At 46.8% G+C, this 12,353-nt stretch overlaps 1 protein-coding gene across 1 annotated transcript in view; it reads left to right on the top strand.

The window, feature by feature from the left end:
- The window catches only part of dnah5l (dynein, axonemal, heavy chain 5 like), a gene marked incomplete at both ends in the record, with an annotated part of 60,055 nt that overhangs the window by 28,132 nt on the left and 19,570 nt on the right, over positions 1–12,353 (top strand). The window contains 21 exons of the mRNA XM_080543485.1: positions 276–463; positions 602–796; positions 1,095–1,229; positions 1,458–1,647; positions 2,129–2,346; positions 2,917–3,051; positions 3,190–3,366; positions 3,536–3,625; positions 4,251–4,487; positions 5,193–5,360; positions 5,847–6,053; positions 6,242–6,571; positions 6,763–6,969; positions 7,074–7,316; positions 7,609–8,428; positions 8,780–9,060; positions 9,239–9,454; positions 10,454–10,621; positions 11,256–11,474; positions 11,695–11,871; positions 12,128–12,322. Coding sequence (XP_080399611.1) covers positions 276–463; positions 602–796; positions 1,095–1,229; positions 1,458–1,647; positions 2,129–2,346; positions 2,917–3,051; positions 3,190–3,366; positions 3,536–3,625; positions 4,251–4,487; positions 5,193–5,360; positions 5,847–6,053; positions 6,242–6,571; positions 6,763–6,969; positions 7,074–7,316; positions 7,609–8,428; positions 8,780–9,060; positions 9,239–9,454; positions 10,454–10,621; positions 11,256–11,474; positions 11,695–11,871; positions 12,128–12,322 — 4,796 coding nt within the window. The remainder of the gene's footprint in view (positions 1–275; positions 464–601; positions 797–1,094; positions 1,230–1,457; positions 1,648–2,128; positions 2,347–2,916; positions 3,052–3,189; positions 3,367–3,535; positions 3,626–4,250; positions 4,488–5,192; positions 5,361–5,846; positions 6,054–6,241; positions 6,572–6,762; positions 6,970–7,073; positions 7,317–7,608; positions 8,429–8,779; positions 9,061–9,238; positions 9,455–10,453; positions 10,622–11,255; positions 11,475–11,694; positions 11,872–12,127; positions 12,323–12,353) is intronic.

Raw genomic sequence — 12,353 nt, forward strand, 5'->3', positions numbered from 1 at the left:
TGAGTGGTTATCTCCAAGTCTGTATTGAGCTATGAGTGGTTATCTCCAAGTCTGTATTGACCTATGAGTGGTTATATCCAAGTCTGTATTGACCTATGAGTGGTTATCTCCAAGTCTGTATTGAGCTATGAGTGGTTATCTCTCCAAGTCTGTATTGAGCTATGAGTGGTTATCTCCAAGTCTGTATTGACCTATGAGTGGTTATCTCCAAGTCTGTATTGACCTATGAGTGGTTACCTCCAGGTCTGTATTGAGCTATGAGTGGTTATCTCCAGGTCTGGCCCAGTCTGGAGCATGGGGCTGTTTTGATGAGTTCAACCGGATCGAGCTGCCTGTCTTGTCTGTGGCGGCCCAGCAGATCTACGTGGTGCTGCAGTGTAAAAAGAACAAGAAGACCCAGTTTGTCTTCACCGACGGAGACATCGTGGACATGGACCGCGAGTTTGGCATCTTCATCACCATGGTTAGAGAACGTTGAATATCACTGATGTCAAATCATTCACTGAGACAGATAGATATAATAGATGTACTGTATGTATGAACGATGAACGGATGGATGCCGCATGTCTTCTCTGTTCTCCTGTGGTTCCTCCGACGCTAGAACCCTGGCTACGCTGGTCGCCAGGAGCTGCCTGAGAACCTGAAGATCCAGTTCCGTACGGTGGCCATGATGGTGCCGGACAGGGCTATCATCATGAGGGTGAAGCTCGCCAGTGCCGGTTTCCGTGACAACCAGGTCCTCAGCAGGAAGTTCTATACCCTCTACAAACTGTGTGAGGAGCAGTTGTCTAAGCAGGTGATACAGCCGCCTCTGGAATTGCTTTGGTTAAAAACCGAATCACATGCACTTTATAAATCATAAACACATACAGTATAGCTCTATCAGGGGATGCTGGTTGAGGTAGACATTAGAGGACTGGCGCATTGTAGTGCATGGAATGGAATGAGGAATGCATGAAATGGAAAGAGGAATGGTATCAATTTATGCATCAATCCATGCATTAAAAATGAGCCCATTTAAATTTCTACCTCCACCAGCTTCCTCCTGCTCTGTATTGTACATGACTCATGTCTCCTTACTTTTTGTCCTGCAGATCCACTATGACTTTGGCCTGAGGAACATCTTGTCAGTGTTGAGAACACTAGGAGCAGTGAAGAGGTCCAACCCTTCTGAGGCTGAGAAGACCGTGGTCATGAGGGTGCTGCGGGATATGAACCTCTCCAAACTGGTACCATCGATGTCACCTTTGATACACATTGCTTAATCATACCCTTAGAAACGCCAAACGGACTGTTATTTATCAGACTTTTGATGTTAAGTCACAAAATAGTTTATTTGTAAGAGCAATATCCTTGTTGTATTATGATGCTATAAAACAGGGCTAATCATTTCCTATGGAATCCTATGTGGTTTCACTGTCAGTCTCCTCTTGAACCTTGATTGTTTCTATGTCCAGGTCGATGAGGACGAGCCTCTGTTTATGAGCCTGATCAATGACCTGTTCCCTGGGATAACTCTGGACAAGGCAGGCTACCCTGACCTGGAGGCAGCCATACACACACAGACCCAGCAGGCTGGGCTCATACCTCACCATCCCTGGCTACTGAAGCTCGTCCAGCTGTACGAGACACAGAGGGTTCGCCACGGTCAGTGGCCCTTTAGAACCGCTGTCCATCTCTTGTATATACCTCTAACTACCGTACTTACCACACTGTGCCTATCACTTATCACTATCATGTTTTGCACTATATCACTATTTGCAGTTCTGGTTAGATGCTAAACTGGATTTCAATGTCTGGTACTTGTACTGTGCAATGTGCAATGACAATATAGTTGAATCAAATCTAATCTAATCTAATAATGCTTTATAAAACATACAGTATTTCTAGTAATAATTAGACCCAGCATTATGGCCTCATACCACACCAGCATTGGCAGTGCTTGTATTTGTGTGTGTGTGTGTGTGTGTGTGTGTGTGTGTGTGTGTGTGTGTGTGTGTGTGTGTGTCTGTCTGTCTGTCTGTGTGTGTGTGTGTGTGTGTGTGTGTGTGTGTGTGTGTGTGTGTGTGTGTGTGTGTGTGTGTGTGTGTGTGTGTGTGTCTGTGTGTGTGTGTGTGTGCGTGTGTAGGTATGATGACACTAGGCCCCAGTGGAGCAGGGAAGACCACTTGTATCCACACGCTGATGAAAGCCATGTCAGACTGCGGTACGCCTCACAGAGAGATGAGGATGAACCCTAAAGCCATCACAGCCTCTCAGATGTTTGGTACCCTGGATGTGGCCACGAACGACTGGACCGACGGCATCTTCTCAACTCTCTGGAGGAAAACACTCAAAGCCAAGAAGGTTAGGTTAGAAGCTGGAATAGTATTATAGTATTTTGACAGTGTTGCCATTCATTGCAACCAGACATTACCATGTGTGACACGGTCTGGTGAAAGGGGTAACAAGTCGGCAGCCGATAATGTTCTGACTTTTATTTAGAAAAATATAAATACATTTCAGCATTGTTGAAAATCAATGACACACTCGCTAGTCAACTAACACAGCTTGTTTCGTGAGCCTGCTAACAATGTGAAGTAGTGTTCTAGTTATTGTTGTGATGTTCAACAACGTTGTGTTTCAAAATAAAAGTCTGAACATTTTGATTGGTTGCCGACTTGTTACACCTTTCACCAGGCCGTGTCACATTTTTCAAGATACAGAGAGATGAACGTTTTATTGAGCAAATTGATTACGCTATATCACCTTTTACTTAACTGTGTGAATATGAGGGTATTCTATCGGGCATTCTTTGAAAAGATAGAACTGCCTACAATTCATATACGGCACCTCTTCACATCCATATGCTGTTATTGCTGTCTGTACAAGATTGAAATAGACAACTCTGGCTCCACTGGTGTCTATGTTACCCAGGGGGAGCACATCTGGATAGTCCTGGACGGTCCAGTGGATGCAATCTGGATTGAAAACCTCAACTCTGTCTTGGACGACAACAAGACCTTGACTCTGGCTAACGGAGACCGCATCACCATGGCGCCCAACTGCAAGGTGACGTATTTCACCAGATTTTTTTCGATTAAGATAAGCTTTTGCCATATGCCCAATTGGGTTTCTTCCCTCGTTCTGCATGCATTTTTTTTTCTCTTATTGTTTCTCTATCTTTATCGGCATTAAAATTAAATAAAGGTGGTGTTTGAGCCCCACAACATTGACAACGCGTCCCCAGCCACCGTGTCTCGTAATGGGATGGTGTTCATGAGTTCCTCGGTGCTGGCCTGGAGCCCCATCCTGCAAGCCTGGCTGCAGACTCTTCCCGCGCTGCAGCAGGAGGTCATCCAGGGCTGCTTCAACAGTGTCTACCAGGTCAGAGCCTATAGCCAGCATCCCCTGTTTAGAACAGCATGGCTAGTTCCCTCCCTCCCTTTGTCATTAGGGCAGTAGGAGTCGACATGGTAGATTTTAGACTATTTTGGTTAGTACTGTCGCTGCTAAGGAGTTGTATGAAAATGACTGTATTCTAATTATTATACAGGACCTTATGAACTTCGTTTCCACGGCCGTGTCCCCTAAGATGTCTATCCTGGAGTGCATGTATATCAGACAGACTATAGACCTTCTGCAGGTGAGTGGGATAGCCAAACTGAGAAACCGCTTCTCTCTTTTAACAGGGCAAATCTTTATTCCAAAAATGACATATTTTTCAAAACAAATCGAAGAATCTGGACTGCCATAAACCTTTTGTCAAGTAATACTTCTTGAGTTGCAATGACAACACTGAGATCGATTAATGTATATGTTACGGTACATGTGGGAAAACTAGGGTTAGGGTTAGGTGCTACGTCGACTTGGTACATGCTGGCATGTCTAACCCGAACCCTAATCCTATCCCTAACCCTAACCCTACCCCTACCCCTAACCCTAACCGTAGCTCCCTAGCACCTAACCCTAACCCTAGGTTTCCCACATGTACCGTGTTCCCACATGTACCGTAACATATACACCCTATTGATTCTATCAAGCTGCAATTTATTTTAAATTGTGGGTGCTGTTCGAATGAATGAATGAATGAATGAATGAATGAATGAATGAATGAATGGACTTTATTGTCATTGCTACAGTACAGGTACCAAACAACGAAATTTAGGAGGGGTGGCTCCCCTGGTGTTAGGAAAGGGAAAAAAAAAGTAATATTTTTTTTTTTACAAGGTTCAAGGTCTTATATACTGTACATGTATGTCTGTTTGCAGGGTCTGCTACCCTCTGTGGAGGAGAAACAGGCAGGCCAGGGAGACGTGGCACGGCTGTTTGTCTTTGCGGTCATGTGGTCCGTAGGAGCCCTGTTGGAGCTGCAGGACAGAGCCAAGATGGAGGCCTTCTTACAGTCGCACTCCGCCACACTGGATTTGCCCCAGACCCACGGCGACCAAACCATCTTTGAGTTTATGGTCAATGAGACTGGCCAGTGGGAGCACTGGTCCAAGAAGGTAAGGTACTGTATGATCTACTGCACAGTAGTCTATGGTGGAAACCATTTACATACATGTGAAGTTACATCATCAGTAATAATAATAACGGGTAGAAATGTGTCATAAATACGATAATAAAAAAAATATCTCTGCACTGAGCGCATACTCTTACTTTGGACATTTCTCATGCATTACATTTGTGCTTGTATGTCCCTATGCCTGGCTTTGTGCTGGTTCTCTCTGATCCAAATGTTATTTTCGTTTATCTCTCCATAGCATTTTGAAAAGGAAATAAAAATGTGTAGTACACTAAAAGGATTTTAAAAATTATTTAAAAATAAGATGATTAACAAGTATAAAACAGAGGTTTAAATATAGTTTTTGTTTGGTATTTTTTGAACTTTTTGTTGACATGCGTAAGTGAAATTTTGTTTATAAAAGTTTAAATGTTTTGATTATGCATTCATGGGGGGACATGCATACATGTAACAAGGGTAGGCGCAATAAGCCACGGCTTCAGCCTACACCTTTTTGGTCCTGGTGTTATGAATTGTGACTGTGTAATTATTTTTATTTTTTTATATCTGTATTGTGAATTGCATAGGGGACCAAAATAAACATTCTCAATCAATCAATAGTTGTCTATCGATATCACCATTTGTAAAATGTCCTAATTGTGGCCTAATCCACCCTCTCTTGGATGTGATGCCCCCCTCCCCTCAGGTACCAGAGTATAAGTACCCTACAGACCATGTCCCAGACTACTCCTCTATCCTGGTGCCTAACGTTGACAACGTGAGGACAGACTACCTAATGGAGACGATCATAAAACAGGGCAAAGCTGTGCTGCTCATCGGAGAACAGGGAACAGCCAAGACTGTCATGATCAAGGTTAGAAGATGACAGCTTTAATCCAATACAACTGTATTAAACTGTATAACCATATAACCCTGTACATGACCATACATACAGTACCGTATATATATATTACCTATTTGGACTAGCGTTACGAGCATAGATATTGTATATTTATGACCTATTGTTCTATGCCGTATATTATGAAAGGGTAATACCAGCATGGTAATGTTATGATCCCTCTCCCAGGTCCCACGTTAGCATGCCTCCACTCACAAGGGGCACAAGGGGTGCTAAAACAATGTTGTTACGTAATATTGTATTTTATCTTTACCTGTTCTTTTTACTGTTTTCCCCTGCTTTTATATTCATTCTATGCTTGTATATGTTTTTATATATGTTTTTATATTCACTTTATGTTCTTATTCCTGTTGTAAAGCACTTTGAGCTGCATTTCTTGTATGAAAGGTGCTATATAAATAAAGCTTTACTTACTTACTTACTTACTTACTCTCCCCACAGGGCTACACCAGTAAGTATGACCCTGAGACCCAGCTCAGTAAGAGTCTGAACTTCTCCTCAGCCACGCTGCCCAGTATGTTCCAGCGGACCATCGAGAGCTACATCGACAAGAGGATGGGCTCTACCTACGGACCGCCCGCGGGGAAGAAGATGACCGTGTTTGTCGATGACATCAACATGCCTGTCATCAACGAGTGGGGCGACCAGGTTAGAGCACATTCAATGTGTGAAATATGGGGTGTGTTTAGGAGGGTGCGACGTTAAAACCAGTCAGAGTCATCTACAGGACTAATGGGAATCGGCTCAGGCACTGTTAGTTAGTCTACTAGCAGTAGACACGGTTTAGAACACACTTAAACACTAGATGATCTCACTTGTATCTCCCTCTCGACCAGGTAACCAATGAAATTGTGCGTCAGCTGATGGAACAGAGAGGGTTCTATAGCCTAGAGCGTCCTGGGGAGTTCACTGGTATAGTGGACGTCCAGCTAGTGGCAGCCATGATCCACCCGGGGGGAGGACGCAACGACATCCCCCAGCGCCTCAAGAGACAGTTCAGCGTCTTCAATGTCACTCTGCCCTCCAACGCTTCCATAGACAAGATCTTCCGGACCCTGTCGCTGGGATACTTCTGCCCAGAGAGAAGCTTCCCTGAGGAGGTGTGTGCCCTGGCTGGAGCCCTGGTACCCACCACCCGGAGGGTGTGGCAGGCTGTCAAAGCCAAGGTAAAGGATTAGGCAACTGCAACACAGATGTAGAGAATGTTCGTAACATGTTTGTGTGTGTGTGTGTGTGTGTGTGTGTGTGTGTGTGTGTGTGTGTGATTGAACCTCCTCAGAGAGGATTGTTTGGGATGAGTTAGTGTACTAGTTCCTTAGCTCTCTCTCTCTTCGTGTGTCCTCCGATGTCCCCCCAGATGCTTCCCTCCCCAGCCAAGTTTCACTACGTCTTCAACCTGCGGGACTTGAGTCGTATCTGGCAGGGCGTCCTGACTGTAGGGGGGGAAGTGTGCCAGAAGACAGAAGTGCTGGCGTCGCTCTTCCACCATGAGTGTACCCGCGTTATTGCTGACCGCTTCATTGACCACAAGGACAGGCAGAGCTTTGAGACCATACTGGAGAAGGTAAGTGGAGGACATGCATTGTGTCATAAATAGGGCAACTTAAAACGTAACTATGTTAGTATGTAATAAGATAGTAATTACAAGTGATAACCCGGCTCCTTCAGATCACAGTTGAGGATCACGGGCCGACGTTGATAGAGCACGCTCAGTGGGAGACGTATTTTGTGGATTTCCTGCGGGACGCTCCAGAGTCGACAGGGGAGGAGCCGGATGACGCAGAGCTGGATGCCCCGAAGGTGTACGAACCAATACCGTCATTCCCTGCGCTGGCGGAACGTTTGGCCATGTTCCAGTTACAGTACAACGAGGCTGTCAGGGGCAATGCTATGGACCTGGTCTTCTTTAAGGTAAATGTGGTTGACTAGGTTAGGGCCTCCTGACCTGAAGCCCTTGACCTGTTTTAAAATGTTTTAAGCAAACTAAATGAAACAAACATGTTGTTGATAAATCATCAAATCAGTCCCCTAACGTTGGTAAAGATTACTGTAGCTGTTCAGATGGTGACATTTCTGTAGAGTATGGAGAGTATGTGTGGTAGGTTTGGTTGGTCTTTGCCAGCAGCGTTGTTTTCATTCAACACATTCACTGATTGTGGCAAGTCTGTGTTCCTATTGGCCAATGGTCTTTGTTCAATATCAGGACGCCATGATCCACCTGATGAAGATCTCCAGGATTCTCCGTACCCCCCAGGGAAATGCTCTTCTGGTGGGGGTGGGAGGGTCAGGGAAACAGAGTCTGACACGCCTAGCCTCCTTTATCGCCGGCTACCAGAGCTTCCAGATCACACTCACCAGGACATACAACACCAGTAACCTAATGGACGATCTGAAGACTCTGTATCGGATTGCCGGCCAGCAGGGGAAGGGAGTCACCTTCATCTTCACTGACAATGACATCAAAGAGGAGTCCTTCCTTGAGTACATGAACAATGTCCTGGCGTCGGGTGAGGTGTCCAACCTGTTCCCTCGTGATGAGGTGGACGAGATCACCCAGGACCTCATCCCTGTCATGAAACGTGACCAACCACGCCGCCCGCCCACCGCAGAGAACCTCTATGACTACTTCCTGTCGCGGGTACGGAGCAACCTACATGTTGTCCTGTGCTTTTCGCCGGTCGGGGAGAAGTTCCGTACGCGAGCCCTTAAGTTCCCCGGCCTCATATCAGGCTGTACTATCGACTGGTTCCAGCGCTGGCCACGGGACGCCCTGGTGGCAGTATCACATCACTTCCTGTCCGACTACGCGTTCCAGTGTTCGCCGGAGGTGAAACAGAGTGTGATCAGCACCATGGGGACCTTCCAGGACCTCGTGGCAGAGAAATGCACCGAGTATTTCGAACGCTTCCGCCGGCAAACCTACGTCACACCCAAGTCCTACCTGTCCTTCATCGAGGGCTACAAGATCATCTACTCAGAGAAGATTGCTCACGTTGGCATGCTAGCCGAACGCATGAAAACAGGTAACACTATCATGACAATCATCTGAATGAGAGGACATGTTGCTGGTGAAAAAAAGTAACCTATATCCACTATAAAAGGATATTTCGCCCCAAATTACAAAATCACATATTTGGTCCCTTACCTTGAAAGGAGTCTATTGACAAGACAAACTTCAATCCACACCTCTGGTTCTGTTTATCTGTGCACTGTCGCTAACCGCTAATGATCATCAAACAGAACCAAAGTGTGTATTGAAGTCTGTCCTTGTCCATAGACTCCTTGCAAGGGTGAACAACTAAATATGTCATTTTGTGATTTCAGTGAACTATCCCTTTAAGTGAAAAGTACGTATTTATTTCATACACTCCCAGGCCTGGCCAAGCTGATGGAAGCGGAGCAGTCAGTGAGCCAGTTGTCCAAAGAGCTGGCCGTGAAGGAGAGAGAGCTGGAGGTGGCCTCCCAGAAGGCAGACGGGGTTCTGCAGGAGGTGACTGTCAAGGCCCAGGCTGCAGAGAAGGTCAAGGCTCAGGTGCAGAAGGTCAAGGACAAGGCTCAGGCCATCGTTGACGAGATCGAGGCAGATAAGAAAGTAGCCATGTCTAAACTGGAGGCTGCCAAGCCTGCTATGGCCGCTGCAGAGGCTGCGCTACAGGTGAGACTAGACAGATACCAGAGGTATTAATCAGAGGACCCCATGTTTGATACCATTCCTCATTCCATTCCATGTATTACAATGAGTCCGTCCTCCGATTTCTACCTCCACCAGCCTCCCTTGGTGAAAATAGAGAGATATAGAAGATAGATTGAAGATTTTTTCTTGTGTTTTCCAGACCATCAAGCCCGCTGACATCGCTACAGTAAGGAAGCTGGGGAAACCTCCGCACCTGATCATGCGTATCATGGACGCGGTGCTGCTGCTGTTCCAGAGGAGACTAGACCCTGTGACCCTTGACCCTGAGAGGAACTGCCTCCGACCCTCCTGGTCAGAGGCCAACAAACTGATGCAGAACTCTGCCTTCCTCAGCAATCTGCTCAACTTCCAAAAGGTAAGGGTTAATATTTCTCATGCTTACTTTCTCTGGTAGCTATGGTAACTGTAACAGTAACTACAGTAACTGTAACAGTAACTCTCGTAAATGTAACAGTAACCATAGTAAATGTAACGGTATCTATAGTAAATGTTAACCCATGTTAAACATGTAAACATAAATGTTATGTAATAAGTCGCTGACATTGGGTAGGACAGCACTAGGCCAGTCTTTGATGTTTGTTTTTAGGTGATACTATAGGTGTGACGTGTGTTACCACCGTGAAGGCTGTCTTCTAATCCGGTCTAAAGCTCCTTTCAGATATTGCTGTTCATAGGTCATATATAATAAGCGGTATTCAATATCTCTCAGGTATGTATGGTCCAAGATAGATGGCAGCTCTCTCTCTCACACACACACACACACACACACACACATACACACACACACACACACACACACATACTCACACACACACACACACACACGCACACACACACACACACGCACACACACACACACATACACATACACAGACACACAGATTAGAGGGTCTGTCATTCACAAGCTCTTCTGTCATATGAAGGCTTAGCGAGCAGGGAAAGCCCCTGCATTGCCAGAGTGGTTCTGTAGGAGTGTGAAATACATGCAGAGGTGCCAGTGAAGTCAAGAAACCTGATACAAGTCTTTGTCCCATCAACACTCTACAGCTCTGAACTCTACAGTACAGGAGAAACAGCATGTATCCTAACTAAGGCAGAGCAACATGTGGTCTCACACGTCTCTGTCTTTGTCCAGTCTATCACTAGCCTTTTACCAACATGTTTATTAATAAACACACGTAAAATGTCCTTCGGTCTTGCGTCATCGCCGATGTATCTCTTCACTATTTAATCAACTCTAATTTAGGCCTAAATAAAATGTCAACATTTTTGGAGCCATTCCATTTCCCTCTATACAATTGTATACAATTCTATTCTAATTGTAGTACATGTTTTCCTTTTTTCTTCTTCTCAGGATTCTATAACAGAGGAGGTGGTGGAGCTGCTGGCTCCATACCTGGAGAGTGAGGATTATAACCTGGAGACAGCTAAGAGGATGTGTGGGAACGTAGCTGGTCTCTGCTCCTGGACTGAGGCCATGGTCGACTTCTTCTCCATTAATAAAGAAGTCCTGCCTCTGAAGGTATTGTCCTGTCATTGGAGGACAGGAAGTTGGAGGTCTCCACCAGCCTCCTCTGCTGTGTATATATAACTGAGTTTATTACTGGCTCAGAATACTGGCTTTCACACATCTACCATCCCCCACTGTGCCTCTTAGCCAACCTGACCCTACCATCCCCCTCTCTCCCTCCCAGCCAACCTGACCCTACCATCCCCCAACCTGACCCTAGCTTCCCCCAACCTGACCCCACCATCCCCCAACCTGACCCTACCATCCCCCTCTCTCCCTCCTAGGCCAACCTGACCCTACCACCCCCCTCTCTCCCTCCCAGCCAACCTGACCCCACCATCCCCCAACCTGACCCTACTATCCCCGTCTCTCCCTCCTAGGCCAACCTGACCCTACCATCCCCCTCTCTTCCTCCTAGGCCAACCTGACCCTACCATCCCCCTCTCTCCCCCCTAGGCCAACCTGACCCTACCATCCACCTCTCTCCCTCCTAGGCCAACCTGACCCTACCATCCACCTCTCTCCCTCCCAGCCAACCTGACCCTACCATCCCCCTCTCTCCCTCCTAGGCCAACCTGACCCTACCATCCCCCCACCCTCCCTCCTAGGCCAACCTGACCCTACCATCCCCCTCTCTCCCTCCTAGGCCAACCTGACCCTCCAAGAGGCGCGTCTGGGCGTGGCCCAGGGCGAGCTAGCCAGAGCTCAGGAACAGTTGGACGCGAAGCAGAAGGAGTTGGACGAGGTGCAAGCGCTCTACGACGACGCCATGAGGGAGAAACAGGAACTTCTGGACGACGCCCAGGCCTGCCGGCGCAAGATGGCTAACGCCACGGCGCTCATCGGCGGGCTGGGAGGGGAAAAGGTGGGATTTTTTATCCGAAATCGCTTTGACCAGAATGCAGCATGTCTACGTCAGAGAATCTCTATCCCTTGTCTTTGTCATCCCCGGTAGTGACCAGAGTATCAGTGTTATTGTCTTCCGACGAAAGAACCTTTTCATTTTCCAAGGGAGACCCGGCAATGGCACCTACCGTACTGTGCCCCAGTGTCATCTCTCTATCTGGCTGTGTTTGTCTCCTCAGGTCCGTTGGACAGAGAGCAGCGCCATGTTCCAGAGCCAGATCATTCACCTGATAGGAGACGTGCTGCTGGCCACAGGGTTCCTCTCGTACGCTGGTCCCTTTAACCAGGAGTACCGCAACCTGCTGCTACAGCTGTGGAGGAAAGAGATGAGCAGCAACAGCATCCCTTACAGTGATGTAAGACTCCTTTGGAATCATCATCCAGATATACATAGATATAAGGTGGCTTATAGGGAGGCTGGTGGAGGTAGAAATCGGAATGGTATGGTATCATATAGTGTCATTATGTGATAATAATGGAGAAATCAATGTCTATCGAGCCTTGTGGCTCTATATTCCCTATATCGTTGTAATAACTGAGTCATTACATAGTAACAACACTGGTTATGTGGTTACTCGTATGGACTGTGTTTGCCTTGCCTTCCTTCTGCAGGATGTGAACGTGATCACTATGCTGGTAGACAACACCACAGTAGGAGAATGGAACCTGCAGGGTCTACCCAACGATGACCTATCCATCCAGAACGGAATCATCGTGACTAAGGCGTCCCGCTACCCACTCCTGATAGACCCGCAGGGACAGGGAAAGATCTGGATCAAGAACCGCGAGAAAGACAGAGAGTTACAGGTAAACGAGTGAGGGATGCAAAGGGAGGGAG

Source organism: Nansenia antarctica (genome assembly GCF_963989245.1).
Source record: "Nansenia antarctica genome assembly, chromosome: 12".
Classification (NCBI taxonomy): Eukaryota; Metazoa; Chordata; class Actinopteri; order Argentiniformes; family Microstomatidae; genus Nansenia; species Nansenia antarctica.